We start from the raw sequence: 26,392 nt of genomic DNA on the forward strand, positions 1-26,392 counted from the left end.
ACTGTGCCAGAAATAGAAGGAATTTGGGAACATAAACGTTGTTTTCATCACGTCTTCCAACTCGATGCTGAGACTTTGAAAGAGAAAGAACGTAGGAAGTAAAGTCGGTGGCTATAAACAAGCGGTGTCCCAGAGAAGAATGTGCAGACCCCAGAAGGGGGGACCGTCCGTGCAGATGGGGAGCGCATATGAGCCCAGACGCTGACTTCTGGGATCAGGGAAAACCGGGCGGGAGGAGGAAGCTCCAGGAAGACTGCACAGCAGGGACCATGCGATACAGGCTCCTCACGTACAGGTCAGGAAATGGTAGATGAACGGAACTTGAAACAGCACAGGCTGGTAGGGCCAGCCTGGTAGTTACCACAAAACCTGGGGAATAGGACTCATTCATTTCACAAATATTTACTGAGCGATTATTTGGCTGAATAATAAAATCACCTTCATATTGATCAAAAATGGTCATATGAAAAAAAATGGTCACATGAAGACAATTCCATATTGTTCAACCGACGATAACACTAAGGTACTGGACTTAAAATGCACCCCTTCCTCCACCTGTGGAGCTCACAGGTCAGCGGGGTGCTCTCTGAGGCCATCAGGTCAGAATCACCTGGGGAGCTTCGTCAAGTGCCGGTTTCTGAGATTCCTGCAGCCCAGTAGGCACGTGTTTTAACAAGCTCTCCAGGTGACTGTGATGGGTAGTGACGCTTGAGGGCCCCTGGTGTAAGACAGATGGGCAGATTTACGAGAGGACACGGTAATTACTCAGAAATGAGGGAAAGGCAGACAGGCACTCAGGAGCCGTTGAGGCTGACAGGACAGCACCCGGGAGAGCGAGTTGCGGAGCCTCGTGAGGGAACCGTGGAGCAGGGCAGGGTGGGTGGGGGGGGAGGAACAGAGGCCTCTGTGTGGAGAGCCAGCATGGGGAGTCATTTTAGACATTTAAGGAGCCAGTAAGACGTTCAAGAAGCAATGAGGGCAGCAAAGAGCTTAGGAGAAAAAGCTGAACTCGAGGTACAAGTTTGGGAGTTTTCAGCACGTAGTGCAAACCGCCAGAGTGGATGAAACGCCTCCGAGAATACGGTGCAGGAGGAGAGACTGGAAAACCAGCACCCAGGAGCCAGGCACAGCAGGACGTAGCTTCTAGGGACACATAAGTAGAGAAAAGGACAGGAGAAAGCAGTCCCTGAAAGCCAAGAGGAGAAAGTATTTCCGGAAGAGGGAAGTGGGTCACTAATGTCAACGGCAGAGAGATCAGATAAAGTAAGTTTTAAAGCATGAAGTTTTTTGCACAGTAAAGGCACTGATGTCCTCGGTGGGAGCCCTGAGGTGAATTGAAGCTGTCTTGCTTGCCCAGGGCTTGGATTTCTCAGTTCTACTTCCTGGTGAGAACCCAATGTGCCTGGGGTCCCACGAGCCCACTGGTTCCTTAGTACAACCCCTTAATTGTCCCTTTCCACAATCAGAAATCCCAAACTAAAGCAAATTTTGTTAGTACTTGCCTTACGACATTAATAAAATTTACCTTCTGTTAAAGCTAGATACTTGTTTCGTTATACATTTTCACAGAGTAGAGACCATCTGTCATTCTAAAAGCACCCAACAGAGCACCCTGCTCGATAAATGATTATTGAATTAATGAATGACCAGGCTACTGCCTAAGGACAACGGAAAACATTAGAAGAGAGAAGAAAACTATAAAGTAGGCTTCTTCAATTCATACATAGCGTTTTCCTATCAAGAATTTCTTCCTGAAGAAGAAAGAAAGAATATCTGTAAGCCTGAGGGCAACTCTGGTTAGCCTTCTAAAGTATTTTCTTTTGGACAATTTGTTGCCATTTAAAAAGTGAATCTAGTAATCAAGAGCTAGGATAACTACACAAACAAGTGACACTGCTCCTCTTTTTTTCTCTGGGACATTTGGCCTTTATTAATCACGAAGTGTCACAGATCCAAACACACGTCCACCTGGCAGTTTATAGCAGGTAGCCCAGAAGTAAAGCAGATTGTAGGAGGCCTGGATTCTACAGGGCATCCCACACAGCTTCTGCATCACTGGATACACGTGAGGAAAGGACCACGAGCAAGCCTGGGTGATGGCATGAGTGCTGAAAACGGCGGGCACGTGCATATCCACCCTAAGGAAAGGCTTGGATGCCCCAGAGCTCTATCCCAGTGGACATTTGCCAGCGGCCTGGGTGAGGATGCCGAGTGCAGGACTCCTGGAAGCATGGGCTCTGGCGCTGGAATTCCTGAGTCTGAACCACAGCCCAAGTCACTAGTTATGTAACTTGCAACAGCTAGGAAACCCGAGTCTCAGCTTCCTCATCCACAAAGCGGAGATGATTCCGGCACGTGGTGCGCAGGGTTTGTTGTGAAGAGCACAGGAGTCTGCACAGCCCCGCCTAGGACGGAGCCTGGAGCACTGCAGTGCTGCACGTGGAGCTGCGGCGGCTGCTCCTGATGCCGGCACCGTCCTAGGTGGCGGGTCTAGCAGATTCACACGCCTCCCACAAAGACACCGGCAGGGCAGAAAAGGAGCCAGCACAGAGGGCCTCGTCCCATGCTTGGCGGGAGGGACACAGGAGGACAGCAAGGGGAGGCTCAAGGGCAGCTCACCTCGGGAGGCCTGGTATCTGTACCGACATTAAGCGCACTGGAACTTAACAGCACACAGGTTGTCAGAAAGACCCCCTTCAAATGATGAATGTGGTGTGGGTCCTGCACAGTACTCAGAACCTACTGAAAGGCTGAGCCGAATAAAGTGTTTTTCGTGAAGAACACCTGGGCCAGCAGGAGTGCTCGGAACCAGGCCCCCTGATGGACAGCCACTGGAACTGGGGTGCGTGTAAAGAAAAGACTGGAAGGGCACGACTTGTCCGCAGACAGCTGAGACGGCCCGCACGGAGGAAGCGCAGACCAGGGCAGAAAACACTGGAGGGCTAATCCCACCCCACATGAGAAACAAACGTCCCAGACCCGGCACTTGTTCCAAGAGAACATGGAGGGCTGCGGAAAGAGGCAAGTGCTTGCTCCCTAACAGGAAACCCTCTCGTGCCCACAGACATTTGGGAAGCAGCTTCAGGATCTGCTGTGCTTGGACAGATGCCTGTAAGAGCCTTCGAACTCAAGGATTACACGAGAGGCAACACTGGAGATACCATTATTAATGCGTATTTTATTGGGGTTCATGAAAGAAATCCCACTTACCCATATCAGAGTCACCTCCACCAGAGGAGTTCAACTTACGAAAGATCTCCTGCTTCTTTGATTTAACCATGGGTGAGGTGTTTTCCAGCTTGGTGAAGAATGAAGGCAAGTAGCTTATACTCCCTGGTGATCGGGAATCATTCCTGTCAGGGACAGTTACGTGTGTTACCATCATGCACTCCTACCCCGCCCATGCTAGTACCATTCCCAGAGTCCCTCCCCATCTGTTTGTGCTGACAGCCTAAGGACAGTGTGTGACCAAAAGCCAGCGAGGACATCACATCAGAGGACACAAAGATGACATCAGAAAATGAGGACTGGAATAGAGAGAATCGAGAACCAAGATTCTTAACAAAGAGTGAATGGACGTTAATGGGAACACTCGTCACGATTCTGTCTGTTCAACAGCACAGGCACTGATATATTTAGGGTTACTATGTAAGCTGGGAACTATTTTACTAGCAGAATTACTTTGAAGCACAATAAAATTGTAACTACTAGCACACCTGCCTATAAAATAGCAAGCACTCACACCTAAGCAACAATTAGACTTGAACAGAATAGCTACAATGTAGAAAAAATTACCTATTTATTAGAATCTTTTCAAGCCTGTGACCAGTTGAGCTGAGTTTAGCATAAAGACTTCCTTTCATATTTCATTGGCAGCTTCCTATACTAACACATTTAGAAAAACAAGTTTCCTCTACCAGTGCAGGACTACCAGGATCTAACTAGTGCCAGAGACGGTAACAGAGAACATATGGAAAGGTGCTGATAATTTAATCTGGTCCATCACTCAAACATGAGAACACCTACTGTATCCAAGGAAGACAAAGAAGAATGACTAAGACGTGGTCTCCGTCCTCAGAAAACTCACAAGCTTAGGGGAGACATGTAAACGTATAATTAAATTTAACATCATTCCCTTTCCAAAAATGGATTTCGTCCTCATTTCCTTGAAAGGTACCAGCCCCTATTTGGTGGCCTATTAATATATACAAGTAAGTAAATGACTATGACACACTGTTAAGAAATGCACTAACGGTTTGGAGTGAAGCAGACCTTGGTCTAAAGCTGGACTCCCTCTCACTTTATTTGATCACCAGCAAATCAGAGCATCAGGGGAGGGTGTTCCACACCAAGAAAGCAGCACGAGTTCAGGTGAGGGAACTCGGGGCTCAAGGAGGGAAGCGTGAGGGTGGAGCGGCAGCAAGTGGGGTGAGGAGTGTGAGCCTGCCCACAGAGAGATTCCATGCCACGCTCGTGACCAAGCAAGTGCTGGAGTCCACTTGAGTTCTAGACAGATCTCTGGTGCAAGTGGACCAGGCAGGGGCCAAGTCAAAGGCGTCTAAAAAACCAAATGGGAATAAGAATCCAGTAATTCCTAGGGTTGGGTTAGGGTCAGAAACTGCGAAGAGAACACATGGCAAGCAGCCCAGCCCAGGGGCTCACTGTGACCCCCTTCCACTCACAGCCCAGACGCCGGGTGCCCGGCAAGCACTCAAGTGGGGTTCAGCAACCACACAGAAAGATTTTAAAAATAAGATCTAGGACGACTTGACTTCAAGAAGAATAATGAACAATTATGTTCTATGACCTATTTAAATATTACAATTTTTTCATTAAAATCCACTGGCATTAGGTCACTAGGAAAACAGAAACAAAACGATCCGCCCGACACATGACCCGGAAGAGGAAAAACGCACTGACTTCAGGAAAACGAAAGGCATGCAGCGCGCACACAGGCACCTCTGCTCTGCGGGCTCGGCTCCGCGCTGGGCCAGGAGCAGCACGCTGTCCTGTTTCTCGTGCACGACCGGAACCTGGGGTGGGGAGATGGGCTCGTAGGGCTCGCTAGAGACGTGACTCCTCTCTGGGGACTTTCCAGGCCTGATACTGGAACATACAAAACATTAGACAGTCTTCCCAGGGCTCACCTGCGGCTTACCCTGAACAGGAACTGGTTACCTTGTTACTTCAGTCATTTCAAGGACCAAAAGTTGGCAATACGTATAAGGAAAAAGTGGCCTCGTATACTCACTCTGTACCTAGTTATTTTGAAAAAGTCTGTTACTGTTGCTTCGTCCAGGCACACGGAGTCGCATGACAGACGGTGCCGGGGACGGGCCGCAGCCCAGGCTTTGTGGGGAGGTCACTGCCCAGCACCGGACCCCTCGTGCCCCTGGCCAGCTACTCCGCTGAGCCCTCCAGGGTCTTGTTGCTGATTTCGAGCCAGGACCTACCAGGTTGCTTCCCCATTAAGTTAAAAGACAAAGGACTTGGGCGCCACACTGCCACCTGCAACTTAACATTCTTCCTCTGGACGCCATGTTGTGAGGATGGTGTGAGATAAACACTGTTTGGGCCCAAAAAAGTTTTTGGTTTAGTAACTGTACATATTAAAAGCCATCTGTGACCTTTAATATCTGCTTTTATTACTATTATAGATAAGTATAATTATATATGTATTATTTGTCATTTCTTTCCCCAATCTCATCCCATCCAATTCTTAGAAGTGGCCATTTTTGACCATTTTTCTTTTAGTTCTTCGGTGGGCACCTCTAAATCATCTAAATAATCAATCTTATACCTTTCTTGATGTATCAGAACTTGAAACAGTACCTTATCAGTTTCCTTCCATGAAAGATGAAGAGCTTGACTACCTTCTCTATGTTGTTGCCCATTTTATTTTAATCTGTAGTTTGTCTATTTTAACTATACACGTAGCATACTCAGCCATCTTTATGTGATTTACAGCATTTACATTCTGTTCTAAACTCTAGAAAAACTCCTCTGTGTTTTGCTCATTGACTGAAAAATCAGTTAATGGTGTTTTACAACACTATGGATTTTGTAAACATTTTAAACTGTAAAACCAATGAAAGAAATGTAACGTTCCTCATTCAAATGTACAGGTGTAGGGCTTCCCTGGTGGCGCAGTGGTTGGGAGTCCACCTGCTGATGCAGGGGACACGGGTTCGTGCCCTGGCCCGAGAAGATCCCACATGCCGCAGAGCAGCTGGGCCCGTGAGCCATGGCCGCTGACCCTGCGCGTCCGGAGCCTGTGCTCCGCAGCAGGAGAGGCCACAGCAGTGAGAGGCCCGCATTCCGCAAAAAAAAAAAAAAAAAAATGTACAGGTGTAGTGATGCAGAAATTACAAGTGAAAAAGTCAAAAGGATTTTTTCAAAAATGCCATTAACTGCTCAAAATCTATGTAGTACTTCGTATCAAGAATGTACCATGAATGACTCTGCTATAGCTTTCTGTTCTTCTTTGATAACAAGTTCTCTTCTTTGTTTTTTTGGTCTTTGTTAAAAGAGAATGGGTTTTCATCTTATCCTTAAGATCATCCCGCTTCTTGAAATGATTATGTCATTTGAGATTTGTTTCAAAACAACGCGGTCTGAGGGTAGGGCAAGTGGGGATGAAATGAAACAAACTGGTCCTGTGCTGACGATCTTGAAGGTGGGCGATGATGCACGGTAGCTAATCTTACTCTGTCCTCTCTACTTCTCTGTGTTCAAAAAGTCCCACAATAAAGTTGTTTTTTTTCCCCAAATGAGCACATTCAGCTTCTTAAATAAGTTATTTTTCCTCCCTATGTTCTCTGCTAACTTGGGGGGTCGGAAGGCAGACTGGAGAACCACCTCTGCTGCAAACTGAATTGTGGCTTCCGCTGCTCTGGGTCATCTACCCCGCTGTGTGTCTTCCAGATCTTTGCAGAATCTCTGACCTGACACCCCAGTCTTGTTCTCAGTATTTTTATGAACTTCATGAACGTTCATGCTGCTCTATATCAACTCACATGCCCCAACAGTTAGTCTACTACCTTGAATGAACAGCCCTGCGTCCATTTTTTAAACTTCCAAATGCAGAGCACTGGGGGAGAAGACATGCTCTGTACCAAGCGGCCCTGCATATAAACGTGTTTCCTCTCGTGGTGCCTCTCTTGGCCTCACTTTCATTGTTTAATGTCAGCTTCCTAAACATCTGAACACTCTTAGGATTCTGAAGAACCAGGCCAAGTGTCCCAACATTACCACCAAACCACACATTCTTCCTGTCTTTGCAAACCCACAGAGTAGAGCAATCAACTTGTGAATACATAACAAAAAGGTATAGGACCAAACTGCCCAGTAGACATTCCAAGAATAATATACAGAGGAAAAACCCTCATTTACAGTTTCCAGGGAATGAAGGTAAAATAACTTTAGGTATAAGAAATGAATCTCCTAACTTGGAGATACAAACTGTTTTACTGTTGGGAAATTTACATATGGCTTAAAATAAAGACCATACCTTCCCCTGGATTTGTCCACAAGATTTTCTGGAGAGACCCTTGAACCTGGTCTTTGATGGTGAAGAGACTGAGACTGGGATTCTGGGCTATAACGGTTTGATGTTTTAGTCCTCACGGGTGTAGACACCAAAGCAGACGGTGAATTTTGGAATGTAGAAGTGGGAGGCTGCTGGGGAGGCTGTGACGGAACTTGATTTCTAGCAAAATCTTGCGTGATAATTTGCTGTGCGTGAGAGAAGAAGGAATTAGTTAGAGCCATTGAGTACTTTCAAGAAAGTGTAGCGTAAAAAATCTAGACAACTTTGTGATTCTACGTGAAATGTGCCTCCTACATGATCTTTCTTTAAAAAAAAAAAAAAAACTAGTAAGAAGAGTGAGAAACTTACACAGATGTGATCAGCAAGTGTGATGAGTCGGTGTGTCCTGGGCACCTGCCCCACCCCCTCGGCCTGTGACGATGGGGGCGGCGGCGGCTGCGGGGAGGGCGACTCCGGCTGCGGCCGATAGTGGTGCAGCGGTCCTTCGTACTGCCTGCAGGCTTCGTCTAACGGGGACAGACAGATGTCTTACTCCAGGGATGCCCGCCTTTCACTCATGAGCAAAGATTAAACATAACGCAGAGAAACACATGGAAGGGAATTCGTATCTTAATTTTGAAGAAAAAATATTTATTCACTGAGAGAAATCAGAAGACTAGCAACCAAAACTAATATCAACTGTTATCATTAAAATATACACAAAAAAGTCATCAATAATGGCTTAAAAACTGTTTTCCATTAGAGCAGTTTTAAAAGTTTTACATGTTTCTAGACTCATACAAGATTACTCTCAAACAAAACGAGCTATTTCTTAACGTGCTCTGGACAGGCAAGGAGAAGGAAGTGTGAAAACACGCAAAGACCCACTTTCTGCCTGGCTCGCCTTCACGACCTCCGGCTGGTAGGCCTGCAGCCTCTCGGGGGGCGGCGCGGGGGAGCTGGCAGGGCTTATCACCTCAATGGCATCGCCAGGTGTTTCATACCGGTGAGAAGATACTTGAAGAAAAGAAAAGAATCTATTTTAAAACTAATCCTAAAAAAAGACTCGGAAGTCCAAGCTCTTCAAACCTATTTGCAAATTTTCGGTTTTTACTCTGAGAAATGTTCAATGGCACCTCAGGTCAATGGAAAACAAAAAAAAAAACCACAACAAGGTCAATGCATGGTGTCAAAGGTCAGTAGGCGCTTCCTCGGACTCCTAATCCTGGCAGGGTACGGAGTTTCCTGAAAGTCTGTGGGCTCTAAGACCTTTAGGTGAGGCAGAACAGAAACAGAGCTTGACGTTCTCCTGGGGGCTGGAAGAGAAAATCACCAGGAAACTCATCAGAAGGGATTAAACCAATGAGAGAGTAGATGTCAACAGTCCACTGTTTCCAGTCGTTTCCATTCTGTGGGACAGTCAGCTCTTCTTTACCAGGACGACTTTAAAGCTGTAGATTAAGTAACATCACATAATGATTTTCCCAAGTCACTGAGTACTGCTGACAAAAATTTCTCCCACTTTTTAGCACCACGTTACACTGTGAAGATAAACAAATGGTAGGGAATGTCTGCAGGGAAGCAAAGTCACTCCGCTGGGTTAGGAGAAAGGGAGGATGCACATGCCAGGGAAGGGCCCTTCTACAATGCGGTTCCCAAGGAAACCGGGGGTCTACGCAGTAGGGGTCCAGGTACTTTTCTCAGTCCTGCCATGGCCTGAGAGCCGAGAACGGGGGCGTCGGGGGGCTGTGACCTCCTGCTCAGGAACCTTCTGACTCGCGAGCGCTGTGTGCACCTTTGGGTGCACTGAAGCACCTGAGGAAACGGTCAGAGGCCCAAAGGGTGTATGACCCTGGCCAGAGCAGCAAGCTTGGTCAGGCGGTGATGGGTCCTGAACACAGGCAGAAGGTGGGAATGAACTCTGCTACTAGACCACCACCCACTCCTCCAACCTCATCTCAACAGCCCTCTCCTGCCCCCCACCAGGCTACGGAAGCTGCAGTAACCTGGGTCTAGTATGCTCAGGACAGAAACCTGTTAACTGGGGTGGAAATTATCTTTGGAGAACTAAAATAAGTCACTATATTCAAAGTAATTGATCCTACTTTGCAGTGGGTATTCATCACTGTTCGTGTGCCAGCACCCTTCTAATCTGCTCCCCACATCCAGTGCACGGCCACGGGAGGCCTGGCGCTACTCTGGAGCACACTGTTCTTGATGCCTGAGGAGGGGGTGGGGAGGCTCTGGAGAGGAAAAACCGGAGGGCACGCTGGTAACTGTGAAGAGCCTGTGGGCTTCACGCAAGGAACTGACTCAGTGATGAAAAGATAAACACTCAGAAAAGCAGCCAGACTCTCTGCTCTCAGACGTTCTGTGACGCGAACTGAAAAGAAGTGTTGTCGGGTGATTAGCGAGCATTCGACAGGCCCCAGGTTGGGTCACCAGATGTGTGCTGGTGACTTCCCTCCAAAAGGCCTAGTCATAGAACTAGGGATCTTCCAAATTTTCTGCGTGGATAATACCTATTGGGCTGATTTTCACAGTCCAGGCTAAAGGATGTCTTTCATTTACACAACAGGCTACCAAGCTGCCCCCCACCCCCACTTGTCTCCAAAAACCTCAGCAATGGGGTTATTTACCCAAATAGGTTACGACTAGGCGTGGAACTAACTAAACTAAACAGAACAATGCGTTGCATGCTGGTGCACAGGGCCCACAGGTCATTGTCTCCGACTCTACTCAGTTCATTACTGGAAATGAGAGGTTACTACGTATGGTTAAATTACTTCAGTATTAATGGATACTCGTTTAAATACTGGCCTGTTCCTTCAGGAATTCTATATAGAATTTAGGCTGTAGTTAAAAATAAATTTAAAGTAACTTTTCTAGCATTTTACTGTAGATTTGTGAATTCTTACACTTAACAGGGTAGATATCAAAGTGACTAACCAGACTTGGTCAAAATCCAACTGGTGAGAAATGCCAATTACCAATAATAATAATTACCAACAAAGTGGTCCCGCTTTTTAAAAAATCTGTATCTTAGAAAAAGAACACTAGAGGCTTTGGGGTATCGGCCTAAATACTGAATCACATCCTAGGAAACGTTTCTTGAGGAGTGAGGCCTCGGTAGCGCTGCGCTTGATGACACATCCATCACCTTCCAGAGCCTGAAGATGTTAGTGAACTCCGCCTCTATCTCCCTTCCAACCTTATCTCCACAAAGGGCATGGCTTCTCATGGAAAACACCTTGACAGGTACACTTAAGACACTCTGATATTTAAAGAGTCATAACAGAAGAGACACTTTGCACCACTAACCCACAAAACCTTTCCATTACATTTACTGCCAAGATTAGAATTTCTTTACACCGTATGGTTCTGCTTTCCCTAAAGAATCAAGTAATTCCGTACTCGGTACCACAGTGCGAGGTCGGGTTGAGATACATACAGCTACCGGAAGAGTCTGAACTCTGGGAGCCACGTTCCCTTGCATCCTTGTCCGAGGCAATTTGCCGGGTGATGATCACGTCTATGAAGTTAGCTGCGGTAATGGTAGTCTTCCCTCGGGTCCTTAGCTCTTCCTCATATCTGGATTTTGGAGGAGGCCCTTTCTCTTTCCCAGCCTCAGAGTAAACTACTGCAGAATGAGGCTGGGGCTTGCCACTCGGCAGGGCTGAAGAAGTGTACAGACACTGACCGGGTCTCTTCTCCGCCTCCAGGCTTTTCTGCTCTAGCTGCTGCTCACTAACTGCTGCTGACCTGCTCCTCAAATTGTCTTCTAACCTGGCAGCTTCATGCTTACTCTCTTTTGTTTTGGACACGTCCATCTGGGGAGCAGACGCTGCGGCGTCCACAAGAGCAGCCAGGGCGTCCGCAGCAGTATTGTAACGGGAGGCCGGCAGGCCCTGGCTGATGGAAGGGCCCCCAGCAGGCAGCGGCCTGAAAATAAAACCAAACCGGAAGTCTGTGAAGGGGAGACTCTCCCGGGGGCAGGGGGTGGGGGAGGAAGGGAGGGAGGGGTGTGTGTGTGTGTGTGTGTGCGCGTGTGCGCGTGTGTGCGTGTGTGTGTGTGTGTGTGTGTGTGTGGTGGGGCAGGGCGGGCGGGGGGGGGGACGGACGGACTGCAACAAACAGAGTGCGCAGCAGGAGGAAACATCACCCTCCTTAGACTACTGCAGTCACAGATTTAAAGGCGTGTGTGCAGAAGACAGGGATTTCTGATCCAAGTGTACACAGAGACCTACATGATCCGTAGCTGTGCGCTCGGGTCCAAAGGTGTGATCACGCTGGTTCCGTTGGTTCCCTGGAAAACGCTGGGTCTCTGCTGCAGCAGGGTCTCCTGAGCTCTGACTGAAGGAGACGGGGAGCGAACATAGCCGTGGCTGCTGGGCCGGCCGGGCTGTTCTGAGCCTGCAGGGCAGAGGGACAAAGAAACAAGCCATAAGGAAGAGGCAGGACGGCATCACTGGGGAATCGCTGCCTTCCTAATATTCCTAAATAGGAGAAAGGAAAACAAGGGAAGAAACTTGCTACTCTGCTTTCTGGCCTTTCTAGAAATAAATTCTGTAAGAGTTTTCCAATAAAGATGCAATAAAACCACACTGGTAACTTGAAACAAAATCATCAGCTACCATTTACTGTCATTTCCATTTTGGTGACAAGTTTCTATCTTGAATCCAAAGAGAAATAAAAATAACACCAATAATGAAGCACTAATACAACTCAGATAAGTTCGTTTCTCAGATTTTTCCTCAAACTCTGGCGTGTTTCTCATTTCCAAAATCAAGTTTGCAACAACTAAGTATCATAATGCAAATAATGCACATCCGCTGCAGCAGGGCCTGAGACTGCCCGCCCACCCGCAGCTCTGCAGCTCCCTCCGCTTGGCCGAGGCTCTTCCACAGCAAAACTCCTTCACTCACAGGGTCTCAGGTTCCCCCTCTTCACCCTCCCCCCCACCTCCTGGGGTTCTCGGCCTCATCCTGACTTTCCCACTTGAGCCAGCAGCTCTAGCAAACACCCCTGTCTTCACTTCAGAGCAGGTGCCTAGCACAGCCTTCTGAGCAATTTTCTCCCTTCTGACCTCACACCGGTACTAAGTGCCCTGCAGGGCACATTCCTAGAAGTGGGGTTACTATTTCCGTTTTTACATCTCTGAAGAAGCTATCCCTATTTACACTGCCATTGACAATGTGTAAGAATCAGTGTTTCTTCACACACCTCAACACAGGATATTTATCGACCTTTCAAATGTCTGATAGAGGAAAATGGTACTTTACTGACTTAAATATGCATGTTATTCATCAGTGGGATCACAAGCATTTTTAAGATACAGTTCCTAAAAAAATTATGTATGAGTTCTACTTGGCTTTCTTTAATTAAATCAATTCCCGTGGTTTCTATACAATCAACATATAATCAATATTATGGTGCTACCTCATGATTCATTAAAGCATCTCCTATGGTCACACACTTAGTGATTCTTTGAATTATATACAGACAACAGGTTACATCTAAACGTACCTGGCTTTGCAACCATTGACTTGTTGGAGGTAAAGCCCCAGGAATGGTATGAGGAAGTCGGAGGTGACCGCTGGCCTCGGCCCCCTCCTCAGTCCAGGGGGTCTGTTGGCTGTGGCCACGGGAATGTGACACCCTCTGGTTCCGCACCAACCTCTCAGGCGGGTCTCTGGCCCTCTCTGGCCCCACCTCTAGCAGCCCTCCCAGAAACATCTCGGGACAGACCTGCTCCTCCGTGCATACCTGCCCCCCGATATCTTGTTCAAGCCAGACTCTCCACTGTCAGTCACCATCTCCGTGCCGTCTGTTCTCCTTAGTACTGCTCTGAGTATCTGACCACATGGACATGACCAATGGTTTGAGTTCACAGAATATAAAATGACAACTACGCCACGGATAAGAACACATCTTCCAAAGACACGTCAGATTAGCTACGGCCAAAACAATCACTATCACTTTGCTTTCAACTAATCCAGCTCTATCTGAAGTGCAGACCAATCTTGTTTCCCACCTCTTCCTCAACCCCCATTATCCCGTTATTGTGAGGTCCTTTTGATTCACCTTAACAATATTCATCCAAGCACCTCCTTTCTGGCCATTCCCAGTGTCAACCTATCTCAGGAGACACAGGGACGACACACATGGTCTCACTGTCCTCCTGGCACCAGCCCACACCCGCCTCCTGGGTTTTAACCCATCTCAAGCTGCTCCCGTGCAAATGCCCCTCTGATCACGCCACCTGCCTCCTGCACTGGACCGTAATTCACACCGTCACACAGCCTGCTAACCATGCTGTCCACTCTTCCTTCACCGCCAGCTCCACAAGACACCCATCTTCACTGGTCTCCTGTGAGCCTTCGCCCGGGCGACTTTGGGCTTCAGTGAGCCCTGTGCCCAGTCTCTGCAGACCCAACTGCTGAAGCCAAATGCCCACGACACCGTCATCGTGGAAACTCCACTCCCTCTGCGCCACTCCAGCCCGCACAGCACCTCCACTTAAGCGCCACCACCGCCTTCTGCCTGGTAACTCTCGGTTGCGAGGTCGCCCCGGCACCCGCTGCCACACGAGCACGAGGCCTCCCACCCACCTGGCCGCAGGCAGAGGTCCGAGGGGGCTGCGGTGAGGCGCTCCCGCTCCTTCTCCCGCTCCCGCTCTCTTTCAGCGTTTGCCGCAGCCGCGAGGTGTGTTGAGTGTCCTGGAAAACACACAAACCTGCAACTTGAGGACAAAACGTCAACGTACAGGTGCGTCAAACAAGCTTTACACTCTCAAGTGGCTGAAAGATTTTCAGGAAGTTCCAAAGCTGAGCTGTAGGAAGTGTGTTTTATTAAGAGTCTCGAGTGACTTCGGAGCGTAACACAAGCTCCCAAGATCCCTCCCGAGTATCTAGGGACAGACGGCGCAGAGGAACGATAACTAATATTAAATGGAAAACTGCAGACCAAATGCAGGAAAAGGAACCCAAACACCTCCAAGGGCTCTGCTGCCAGCACATGAGCACGTTGCTCACACCAGCAAGGGGTGAGCGCAGACCCACCTGGAGACATGGATGCAGAGTTGTACGGCCGCGGAGGGAAGGTGACCTGTGTTCCAGGAATGTAAGTGATTCTGTCCATGGGGGGAGTGCTTGTTCCCCCTGGATGAGGCACTAAAATTGCTGGGGGCATATTGGTCAGGTCAATGATTCCTATTCAAAAGAAATACAACAAAATTATGTTTTATTTGTTATTCTAAAGATACAGAACTATACCTGGCTTTTTAATTTTATCTCTAAAACCCAATGACAATTTGCAAACAGTAAGACCATCTCCATCTAGAGAAGGGTATGAAGTACTGCACCCCACACCAGCACCCAAAGACGTGGAGAGAGGAAAGAGGGAGGGAGACTGGTGAGACCATGGCTTCAAAGCCCGCGCACACTGGTCTGGTTTCAATATATCAGTGTTGCCAAAACAGCCCATCCCGATGGATCACTTTGTTGGCCTTCCTGGGCTAATGGCTATGGAGAGAAGGAATGGCCTTTTCTTTCTTTCCATCGTCCACCCACCGAGCATTTATCAGAGTGCCTAGGACACCCTGGGCGCACGTGCTCGAGTCTGCAAAGGCACACACCCCTGGTTGCTGGGTACGGAAGACCCAGCTGCTGCTCGCGGGGGGACAGCCCTCTGGCCACGTCCGGGCGCAGGCCCACTTGCATCTGCTGCGAGGTGATGTAGTCGTTGAGGATGGTCTGCCGCGTGTTCTCCATCGCGTAGAGCTGGTACTGACTTGGGTAGCCTGGGGGTGGGGACAGCTGCCTCTGGAACAGGTAAGCGGCAGCTGCTGGGGGGGACAGGCGTAGTTAGTCTGGGCGGGCTCATCTGCCAAACGCCACCCGCAGAAAAAATAAGGAAGAAGCCACCTGCTGAGCTACGTGCACAATCAACTTCTAGCTGCCGTGGGGCCGGGAGTCGGGGGAATACAGGATTTGGGTGGATTCCTTTTAGACCTTGACATACCAGCAACGTGAATATAAATATTCTAATGTCAGACGTAACGGAAAGGGGGAAGACAGACTAGACAAAACAAGAGTATGAACCTTTTTACCACTAGAACAGCAGCTAAAAAAAATTCTCCAGTAGTTTCATTTTCAATCTTTGACATGGAACTTTATTAGATTTTTCACCTGAAGTCTCCAAAAGCTGTGTCTGAAAATAATTTTTTATAGTACCGATCATCTAATACAACTAAATGGAAATATGTGTGAAAACACTTTGTAACAGATAGTAACTTTACTTTTCTGGGGGTAAGAATGATTAGTCTACAAGCATTTAATTAGCGTGTCTGTTTAAAGCAGAGATTAGCCAGCAAAGGGCCAGGTGGTCAGCATTTGAGGCTCTGTGGACCATTCCGTCGTACCAACTCAACTCTGCCATTACAGTGTGAGAGCAGCCAGACAAAATATAAACAGGCAGGTGTGGCTGTGTTCTAATAAAACTTTATTTGCACAAACAGGCAGCAGCAGGATCTGGCCAGAGGTTGTAGCTGTTCTAACCCTAGGTTAGAGCGTGACACGGATGCTAGGAAGCCGGAGGTGTGGTAAATGAGCAGAACACACACAAGGAACTTAGTGCTGTACGTCAATTCTATCCCAATAAAACTGGAAGAAATAAAAGAAGATAATGCCTCTATCCTCAAAACATTGATCATCCAGCTCAAGCTCAACAATGGCAAGCAAGTGAAATAAAGGACTATGATAAACACTACATGAAAGTAAAAACATGTGCTTCTGTCTGAGAGCTTGAAGGAACTAAAGTAAAAACATGTGCTTCTGTCTGAGAGCTTGAAGCAACTATCATATATATATATATATATATATATATATATATATATATATATATATATATATGTTCTCCCTAGAAGAACAAACGACAAGCTTTCGGGAGTGTCTGCGTCCCCTTCCTCTAGAACTCCCAGCTGAATCTGTCAGCTGACTGCGTGAGTGGGAACTTCTGCCTTGGTTCTGGAGATAGGCCCTGAAGAACCAGGTGTGGGCTCCTCTGAAACTGAACGTTCTCAAGCGACAACGTGATGGTACTGACATCATCACAGCCCAGCAAAGACTCTGCACCAACCTGCTGATGGGACTCCTTTCCCTGTGCAGAGTCCACTGCCCGGTGCCCCTAGCATCACCGTGCCCAGTGCAGGCTGCTCTCTAGAAAACCTACATGCTTCTACACTGACCAAAGCCATGTTTACTCAAAGTCAGTGGTGTCTGTTCAAAAGTTCCTTCCAGCTGTACTTGCTACTGTAATTGTGTAACTTAATGAAAAACTCTGTAAATCTATGAGAGAAGAACAAAAAAAGTGGTTTCTCCAGAAACTAAGTTGACTGCTTTGGAAAGACTCAATATAGAAGCTGAATTAGGTATGGACTAGATAATTTTAAAAGACTGGGAAAAAATCTAGAAGGATTCGGTATTTAGATTGCTTTGAAGTGTCTTTAAATTCTAACTTCACTTAAAAAACCAAACCTGGAGATGTATCATTTATACAAGAAAGACAGTGGTGAGGTTTAATCAGTGGCCCCTGACCTGAGATCAGAACACTGGTGAATGCATGTCTCTGCTGTAAATTGAAACATATAACGTATGCACGTGTCATTTAGAAACAGTTCTTCACATTAACCCACTTTTCCAATCAGCTAAACCAAATGCCATCAGACAAGAGAGCTTTCCACATACCTAGTATTTTTAGCTCTTTCAGGGGTGCTGGTAATATTTTGTGTCTTGATCTGAGAGCTGGTTACATGGGGTGTATAGTTTGTGAAAATTCACTGAACTATATACACTAATGACCCATGCAACTGTCTGCGGACTATACCTTAATAAACAGAAAGTCTAGAAAGCCACACAGGTATGTTATTTCTTTGCTTTCAGTTATTACTACACACGGTGCTTACCAGGATCCAGAGCCCGGTGAAACGGCATGGCTGGGTCCAGATGTGTGGGCAGATGGCTCCGGTAAACCTCCCCTGGGGCACCGCCCCTGTGGTGCGGCTCAAAAGGGCTGTGGCTCACTGCAGGGTCTACCCCAGGAACTGGAGACTTCGCTGTGATGCTTTCCCTCTGGGTAGGGGTCAGTGTCGATTTCCTTTCATGACTGGTAGACTTGCTAGAAGAAATCGTAACTGCAAGAAAAAATAAAGGGGCCAACACCACAAATTCTTAAGCAAAGTTGTTAATGTTTATTTCTCAACCACTCAAATACAGACCATATTCGTATAGTATTTTGATCTTCTCTTCCCACTAAACATGTAACAGTAATCTTGCAGAATATGCAAATGTGAAGAACTGGCAGGCACCTCTGTGATTTGGAGACTGCCCCCTTCTGGATCACAGCCCGGGTCTACCACCTAGTGTTAAGACTGAAAACGACGTTCGACACTCCTCTTTAAACCCCACTATACACTGTTCCGTTGTCTCCGCAACCTGGTATTCTAATTTCTCTTGATCCTGCATGCATCAAACCTCAGCCTACTCTCCGCGCCTGCGTTGCCAGCCCCTGCTAGGCTACACTGTGTTTCCTCACTCTGTACGTCCAGAGACTTTCTTACCAGCATCAGTCTCCTCCCTGCCCCAGCTGCTTCTTTTCTACAGGACGGTATCCAGAGAGGCTTGATCGTCCCATCAGTGCTACCAGCCACCACCCTCTATCGTTTTAATGATTGTGGTAAAACACACGGAACATAAAATTTTCAATTTTAGCCATTACAAAGGGTCCACTTCAGTGACAGTAATACACACACAACGTTGTGCAACCGTCAGCACCACCCAATCCTTCAGATTTTGATAATGTCAACTTTGCTATGATCACACAAACCTGCCTGTCAAAACCAAGAAATCAGGCTGGTTTAGTACATCCCCTCACACCCCAACTTGCTCTAACTTGTAGAGCCTTTCCCTCTGCAGGGCACTTCTCCTCTTTCGTAACTAGAGCCAACAAGGTTTGGGCTCGCTCTATGCCCCCAAACAGGCGCTTCCTCTCCTCCTCCCTCCGTGCCGCCCCTCCCACCGCCCACACCCTTCACGCAGAGTGCAGCCCAGGACCCTGCACAGAAGCCCAGCGATAAATGATTACCGCAGTACAGCCAAAAATGCCAAGTGGAAGCATGTTTAAGGGCCTTGGATTGCTTCAGGGACCACCTGGTAAAAACCATGCCTCTCAGTTCGCCGATCTACCTGCCAGCAGCATAAACCCCGAGGAGGTGTGGGGTCGTGGCGCTCACAGCAGTACCAACTGTAGCCACAGCGCACAGTAACTGAGTCCTTCCTACACACGAGGCACTGTTCTTTCCAAGTTCTTTAAACCTGTCACCTCATTCTACCTTCAGAACAATCCAATGAGGTAATAAGCCTTAGTATTACAGCGCCAATTCACAGATGAGGAAACTATGGCACAGAAAACCTGAGGAACGGGTCCAAGTTAGTGCAGCAAGCAGAACCCTGATTCACCCTGAGCAGCCCAGCCCCACAGCAGACGGCGCCCAGGAGCCAGGAGTCCAGGCTGACTTCCAGAAAACCTCACGGGTTAGCTGAAAATCTACTCTAAGCATTACTTGCTCAAGCATTTCTGGACTCCATCACACTCTGCATTTAGTTAAAACATTAGGCATTTCACCTACAATTATGCCTATTTTAATGTGGCAGCCAGCCTTCCAGAGCCCTAGCATCAAGCACAACCGACGGCGCTTTCGACCACCTGGAGCCAACACTGGGCTGCGTGCTGCTGGCGGAGGTGGGCAGCACAACACAGACGTCAGACAAGGACACGGGAGGAACACACCATCGGGAGCTCTGCTCATCATGGGCGAGCCTCTGGGCGCAGTGCTGGCGTAACTCCCCGGCGTCCGCCGTGCGCTGGTGTCCTCGTAAATCCCCGGGCTCAGCTGTGCTTTGGGGGCTTCGTGAAGCGTTGACCTGAGAACCGAGGGGCCAGAGCTTACCACCGACGTGTGCCGGGAACGCACAGGCTCGCCTGCTTTCACGTCCTCGTATTTTCCCCGTTCGACCGCTTTTATGCTCTCTGGCCTAATTTCCAGTGGAGGCAGCCCACGGGGCAGTCTGCTAGGCCCCGCGACCAAGGACTTGACGTTGTGCTTGATGGCGGATTGGCCTGAACTGCTGTCAGACTTGACGGGTGTGCCCTACAGGGAAAGAGACAGGCGTCACAGGCAGCCACAGCTCAGCCGCTTCTCCACCGCAGGCCACGTCGGGCTCGCGGCAACGACGGCTGCTGTCTGTGTGGGTCTCCATCACAGGTCCACTGAGCTGAAGCTGCACACTCTCCCACACCAGAACAACTAAGGGTAAAGCAGACACAAACCTTCATGTTTCCTTCCAAGAGACCTGACACTTATAATGCTTATAAGAACTACTGATAATCCTTAGGTCCCACTGCAGTCTGAAGCGGAATGGCTACCTGGGAGATGGAGCCCTCGACCATGGGCCTCGTGCTCTGTACCACTTCTGGGGTTTTCTGGCTTTCCTGAGTTAAAACATCTTGCCGTGGGATCTCATGGATGGAGCGCCCCATCTCTTTGATGGTGGTGATGCCATCGTAAGGTTTTCCTTTGGTAATGGCACCTTCAAACGCTCGTATGGGCGGACTCTCCCTTTTAATCTGTTTGGGGTACTTAAGGCCATCTTCAAAATTTTCAGTTGTCGCTCTTGGTGTGCCTTCAAAAAAGGATTCAAGAAACATGCTTATTAAATTAATGCCACTGAATTATACACTTAAAAACTGTTAAAATGGTAAATTTTGTTGCACAGAATTTACCGCAATATAAAAAAATGAATGCCTTGCCATCTTGCAGTTTCTAATCAATTTTTGGTTTACAAAAGATCCTTAAATCAATACTCATCAGCCATTCTTTTGGGGGGGGGCAGTGTTGTTCAAGATTTAATACAGCGCTCATCACAATCACAGAATTGTTCTTACATAATGAAGGTGTCTCTATATTCAAAGATTAGGCAACTATCATCTCCCAGTACACGATGTAACTCAGAGAAGAAGGGCTATAATCAGGATTTAAATATCTAATATTTCAAAAGGGAACGTATCTTGAAAAACAGATATCTTTTTCAGATATCACACACTGCACATTAATTTCAAACTACTTTGCCAGTGAGGCAGTAATGAATAAAAGCAAATGAGCAAAATGTTTACCCTGCATTATGGAACCAGACAGCACAGTCCTTTCTTTGAGGTCAGAGTGAGGGCTCCCCCTGGGTAATGCTCGGCAGATCAGCCCTTTCAAAACAAGGAGGCAATTCCGGAGTTAGACACAACACGGGTGTCAGTTCACTGACAGAACGCACACTGTTCTTAGAGGGTGTACTGTTGATAAAAGCTCCATGGAGAAAGGGGTACCATTTTAGATTTGCAAACTATTCAGAAGAATATCATGGAAAAAATAACAAAAGTTGGAAGTACCCAACATGACATCACCCGTTTCTTTTTAAACATTTTCCTAAATAGAAAATGGCCACAGAAGACATCTATTATAAGTCAAAAAGTAAAGAACAACACTTTCAAAGCTAAATCTAAACACCCAGTGCTTTCTGATAGAGGTGAGAGAAAATATAGGGGGATTGGAAATCATTGTTTAGCTCTGAAATATACCTGTGAGAAGGGGAAAACATGGAAGATGGATACCTCAAAAAAAGGTAAAATATATTAAATGAAACATGCAAATCAAAATGAAAGAGATGTAAATAACCTCCTAAGAAGTTTCATGTTATACTGCCAACAAATCTGAATCAAGGAAAGAAAAGTGAGTTTTTTTTTTTTTTTTTAACTACAGAGAAAATCCAGCTCTTAGAAAATTTCACAGGCCTTCAAGATTGAGGAGTCCTTACACTGTTTTTAGTATTTTATCTAGATTAAAATAAAATAATTGAGGTAGGTTAAGATTTAAGGAAAGCGAGCCATTAACAAAACAAAACCATAGCTATCATTTGATGGATGCACGTCACATGCTCAGCACAAGACTGCACACCTGTCTCTAATCCTCACACAATGGTAGGTACAATCCCTTAATTTACAGAGCAAGAAATGGACACAGAGAAATTCACCAGGGAAGAGTGAAGTTAGGATTCAAATAGATGTCTTTGCTCTGTCCATTATACCACTCTATCTATCTGCCTCACAATAAAAACAAAGTTCTCATGATGAATTTCACATTTTTAAACTCACTTAACTCAAACAGAAATAATCTACAAATTATATGAGCATTCTAACAGTTACCTACGGTATGACCAATTATGTTTAATTTTTACTTCCCTCCACTGTCACATACCACTTGATTTATATGTAGATATGAACATAAGTTTAAACATTTATTAATATAAATTTCATGTTAATATGTTACCTGTATATTTCATATTACATGCATTAGTAATATATTAATATATTTATATGAGTTTCATTTATATATTGATATAAATATAAATTTCAGGTTGAAACGACAGAGACTGAATACAACCTAACTCAACAATGGAAATTTACTATACGAAATTCAATGCATCTAAATAGCATTCTGGAAACAACACCTCACCCTCCAGCGGTGCTGACACAGGAGACTCCCTCATGGACAACCCTTGCTTTAGAGCTCCTTCCACTGATTCATAGCTTCTTTTGAGACTGATTTCATGAGCTGTTCTCGGACTCCTCGTCCCTTCTCGGGCATTCTTAATATCTGCAGGACACAGGCACAAGAATTGCTCAGACAGAGCCCAAGGCCTATTGTATGGTAAATAAGTTATCTTAATTTCATAATCTCACAAAAAATATATATATAAAAACTGGTCTTAATCTACTATATACGTCCGTGCACATGTCATTTATAAAAATGTTTTCATTCACTCAAATATATTTATTGAGTGTCAGGCATAAACCAGGCTTGCAGATTAGGTTAACAAATTAAGTCCCTTCCCTCATGAAACTCAGCAGTAGTGGCAGATACAGATAAATTACTAGGTGGTTACACACAGTAACCGGTACTATGGACAGCGGGCTATGAGAATGCTGGAAGGGGATCCTGACATCTGAAAGCTCAGATAAGGGTCACTGAACACAGCACTGCGGTTCACGAAAGTCACTGTTGACTGAGCCAGTGTGGACACAGTGGGCAAAGGGGAGATTCACACCCTGGGTGGGAAAGCGTGAGATTTCATCTCACTACTCAGAACAGCATGCAATTGAAAACTGAAACTTAAGGATACACCTAAAGATAAATGCTTACATACAGACAGACATTAAAATAGTTATATTTAAGCAGCATTTAAATTCAATACTCTTTCTAGGATTATCAGACTATTATCTACTCCTTAATTCTTAACACATAAAATAGGTACTCCTTTAAAATAAAAGTGATTCTATTAAAGTTAAACAAAGATTCTTTTCCTAGGCTAAATCAAATGACCACAGCTGGCAATGTTAGCTACCACTCAGGGCACACGTAGTATGGGCTCTGCACTGTTAATCACTTTTCATTGACTGTTTCAGTTAATTTTTCACAAAAGTTTCACGAGAAGTACCAGTATTAACCTTTTTTTACATTACAGAGAGGAAACTTGGGCTCAGGGAAGGAAAACTAACTTTTCCAAAGCAAGCGTGTAGGGAACCAGAACCATATCCTTAGTCACACATTACAACACTGGCTTCAGTGTGGAGATGCAATACTTACTATCGTAAGATAAGATGTGTCCACTTTTGCCTTCATAAATAACATGGCCTTTGGATGCAGCTTCCTCTCGGCCTTTCTCAGGACTGCTCTCTTCAATGGACAGTCTAGAAATGGGTCCCTTCACCAAAGCCTCAGTTGGTATGCCAGCCTGGGACAGAGCCGGGGTCCCCTGTCATCAATTCAAACACAGGCACCACAAACATCACTTGACTTTACAGGACACACAGACGCTCAGAAAATGTAACCTGCCACACCGAGAGTCAGAGCAAGCCATGTCCTCAAATGAGACAGGCCAGGACATGACGGGAAATCAGACACACGTTTTGTAAACGTAAAGAAACACTGTACCTTGGTCCCTGAACCCTGCCGTACAAAACTTCTTAAAACGCTAACAGGTATCTGAGCTGATGAGCCTTCCTCCCCGCCTCAAAGTCAGACCTCTACGAAGGTACTTAACTCTCAGAAACAAAATGTGTCTGAAGGCCTAAAATCACGCAAATGTAATAAAGCTTTTTCAAAATTTCTAAGAAAAATAAGTCAACGAATTAAGTTTTAAATTAAAGTACCACAACCTTCTCTCATATTGTGATAAGAGGGAAAAAGAGCTTTCAGTTACTATACTGTCTGCTGGGTTAGACCTCTGGTCATCAATAAGAGGGGACAGAAAACTCAGATGCCCCCGTGCTGTGCTGTGACTCAGCTTAGGTTACATCATCCGTGTTTTCACCATCACTAGTCCTCTTCTGGGCTGCCTACGGCCACGGTTCCTGTTACCCTTCCTTCAAGGGAAGCACTCATGGAACCTAAAGTGTAGAACACTTTGCAAAGTGAGCTGCCTAGGTTGCATGGGAGAGTCGGGGGCCCAGCCCCAGCCCACACACACTCCAAAACTCAGTGTTCCCAAAACTCCACTGAGGCCACTCTGAACCCATGTGACCCTGCAGGACAGTGATGGGGTCCACGTGTCCGCTCGTGCAGCCGAGAGGTGAGCTCCGTGGTGAACACCCAGAAACCCTCGCACCCTCTTTGGAAGCGCTCATGTCACACGGACAGACAGATTTGAAAATCGACAGGCAAAGCCCAGCCTCACTTGATCCAGTTCATTCCACATCCAGTTTGGATACTGGAGCGAAAATGAAGAAGGAAAAATAAGATGCATAGGCCATTTATCTTTCTTCTATTTATGTTAAAGTGTTTGCTTATTCTGAAAACTAACATCAAGGGACTGGATAACTTTGGTCAAATGTGAAAGGAGAGATCTGAGAAGTTAGTGTGTAACTTTCCAGATCGCTACACACCACATGCTCTATAACCATGTCTCAGAAAGAAATCACTGGACTCTTGTTAAAATGGAGATTCTGGGACTTCCCTGGTGGCGCAGTGGTTAAGAATCCAACAGCCAAGGCAGGGGACACGGGTTTGAGCCCTGGTCCAGGAAGATCCCACATGCCGCAGAGCAACTAAGCCCGTGCGCCACAACTACTGAGCCTGCACTCTAGAGCCCACGAGCCACAACTACTGAAGCCCGTGTGCCACAACGACTGAAGCCCGCGTGCCACGACTGAAGCCCGCGTGCCACAACGACTGAAGCCTGCACACCTAGAGCCCACGCTCCGCAACAAGAGAAGCCACTGCAGTGAGAAGCCCACACACCGCAACGAAGAGCAGCCAGCGCACCGCAACCAGAGAAAGCCCATGCGCAGCAACGAAGACCCAACGCAGCCATAAATAAATAAATAAATTTTTTTTAAAAAAGGAGATTCTGATTCCATAGGTCTGGAGCAGGGACTGAAATGTCTGCGTTATTCTAACAAGTTCCCAGGAGATGCTGCTCCTCTGGGGCACACTACACTCGGTCAGCAGGGTCCTAGGGCTGGCTCTCGAATGGGTGCTGGGCAGAATTCCCTGGAGAGCTGGAGAACACAGACTGCTGGGACCCGGCCCCCATGGATGAGACTTCAGGAAATCTAGGGCAGGGATTCAACATTTATATGTCTAACAACTTCCCAGGTGACACTGCTGCTGCTGCTCTGCGGAACAAACTTTAACCACCACTGTCCTAGGGAACAGAAACAAAAGTCAAGGAAGAGGAACAGGACAGAAAGCTCGTGACAGGCACGTGCACGAAAGCACAGGATTCTGTTTACAATGAATTCCCAAAATAGAATTTTCCTTTTCCAGACCTACATTAATGAAGAGGCTAAGGACTGTTTTACATTTCAAACTAAAATTTACATCTAACTGAGGAAAAGAAAGACCTTTTATTAATCAAAATTGGCACCTTAGCCTAAAATTAGAAGAAGATACTTGACTTCTGGTGTTTTTGTCAACACCATCCATATTTCCTGAGACTACAGACCTTCCTTCTCAGAAGGGGCAAAGCAAGCAAACAATTTATAATGATTTTCCTCTCAATTCCTATTTAAGCTGAACACACGGTAAAAGCTTTGCCAGGAAGGCAGTGAGAGTTACATCAATTAGAACTTGCTTCTTCTGCCAAGTTGCAAATAATCGACCTTTTCAAATGAACCACAGTACAGATGATATGGCTTGTGGTCGAAATGATCACATTACTGTCTCTCTGCAGGCAGTTTATAGATCTGAGGTTTATCATCACTGAGACCCCGTTCCATAACCCAGAACAACGAACAACATAGTCAGAAAACTACTGCTGGAACAGCCAACACGCTCGAGACATCACTTCTGGTTTTCTCATGAATGAGCGCAACTAACCTGGGTGATAGAGCCCCGGAGGGATGGGATGCTCTCCACAGAAAGTTTGCTGGAGGGAGTTCCCCGAGTTATACTTCCTTCTTGAATGGCTCCTGTGGTACCTGAATAAAAACAAAATCATTAGCGAATCACACCCCTGCACCTGCAAAAAAAAACAAAAAACCAAGCAAACAAAATCAGCCCCTACTTCGAAGAGAGGAAACAGCAGCACAAAAAGAATAGTTTTTGTTTTACTGAAATGTACTTTTAAAATAATTTTGCAATTATTAAAAAGGACTGTAGAAATATGAAATTTCAAAGTTTTAAAGTCATTTTTATACAGAAAGAAAACTTACATTTAGAATTTAAAGGCTCTAGTTTAAGAGCCCGTCATCATTAAA

At 46.4% G+C, this 26,392-nt stretch overlaps 1 protein-coding gene across 1 annotated transcript in view; it reads right to left on the minus strand.

Annotated features, from left to right (window-relative positions):
* Positions 1 to 26,392, minus strand: part of NCOR1 (nuclear receptor corepressor 1) — a 143,324-nt gene that overhangs the window by 5,432 nt on the left and 111,500 nt on the right. The window contains 17 exon segments of the mRNA XM_029210849.1: positions 3,211 to 3,353; positions 4,960 to 5,106; positions 7,511 to 7,734; positions 7,898 to 8,055; positions 8,417 to 8,545; positions 10,980 to 11,470; positions 11,776 to 11,941; positions 14,140 to 14,247; positions 14,590 to 14,739; positions 15,165 to 15,374; positions 17,493 to 17,720; positions 19,376 to 19,736; positions 20,012 to 20,268; positions 20,759 to 20,842; positions 22,149 to 22,289; positions 23,280 to 23,448; positions 26,013 to 26,113. Coding sequence (XP_029066682.1) covers positions 3,211 to 3,353; positions 4,960 to 5,106; positions 7,511 to 7,734; positions 7,898 to 8,055; positions 8,417 to 8,545; positions 10,980 to 11,470; positions 11,776 to 11,941; positions 14,140 to 14,247; positions 14,590 to 14,739; positions 15,165 to 15,374; positions 17,493 to 17,720; positions 19,376 to 19,736; positions 20,012 to 20,268; positions 20,759 to 20,842; positions 22,149 to 22,289; positions 23,280 to 23,448; positions 26,013 to 26,113 — 3,267 coding nt within the window.

Source organism: Monodon monoceros, unplaced genomic scaffold (assembly GCF_005190385.1).
Source record: "Monodon monoceros isolate NGI ecotype Baffin Bay Population unplaced genomic scaffold, NGI_Narwhal_1 Super_Scaffold_9, whole genome shotgun sequence".
NCBI classification, from domain to species: domain Eukaryota; kingdom Metazoa; phylum Chordata; class Mammalia; order Artiodactyla; family Monodontidae; genus Monodon; species Monodon monoceros.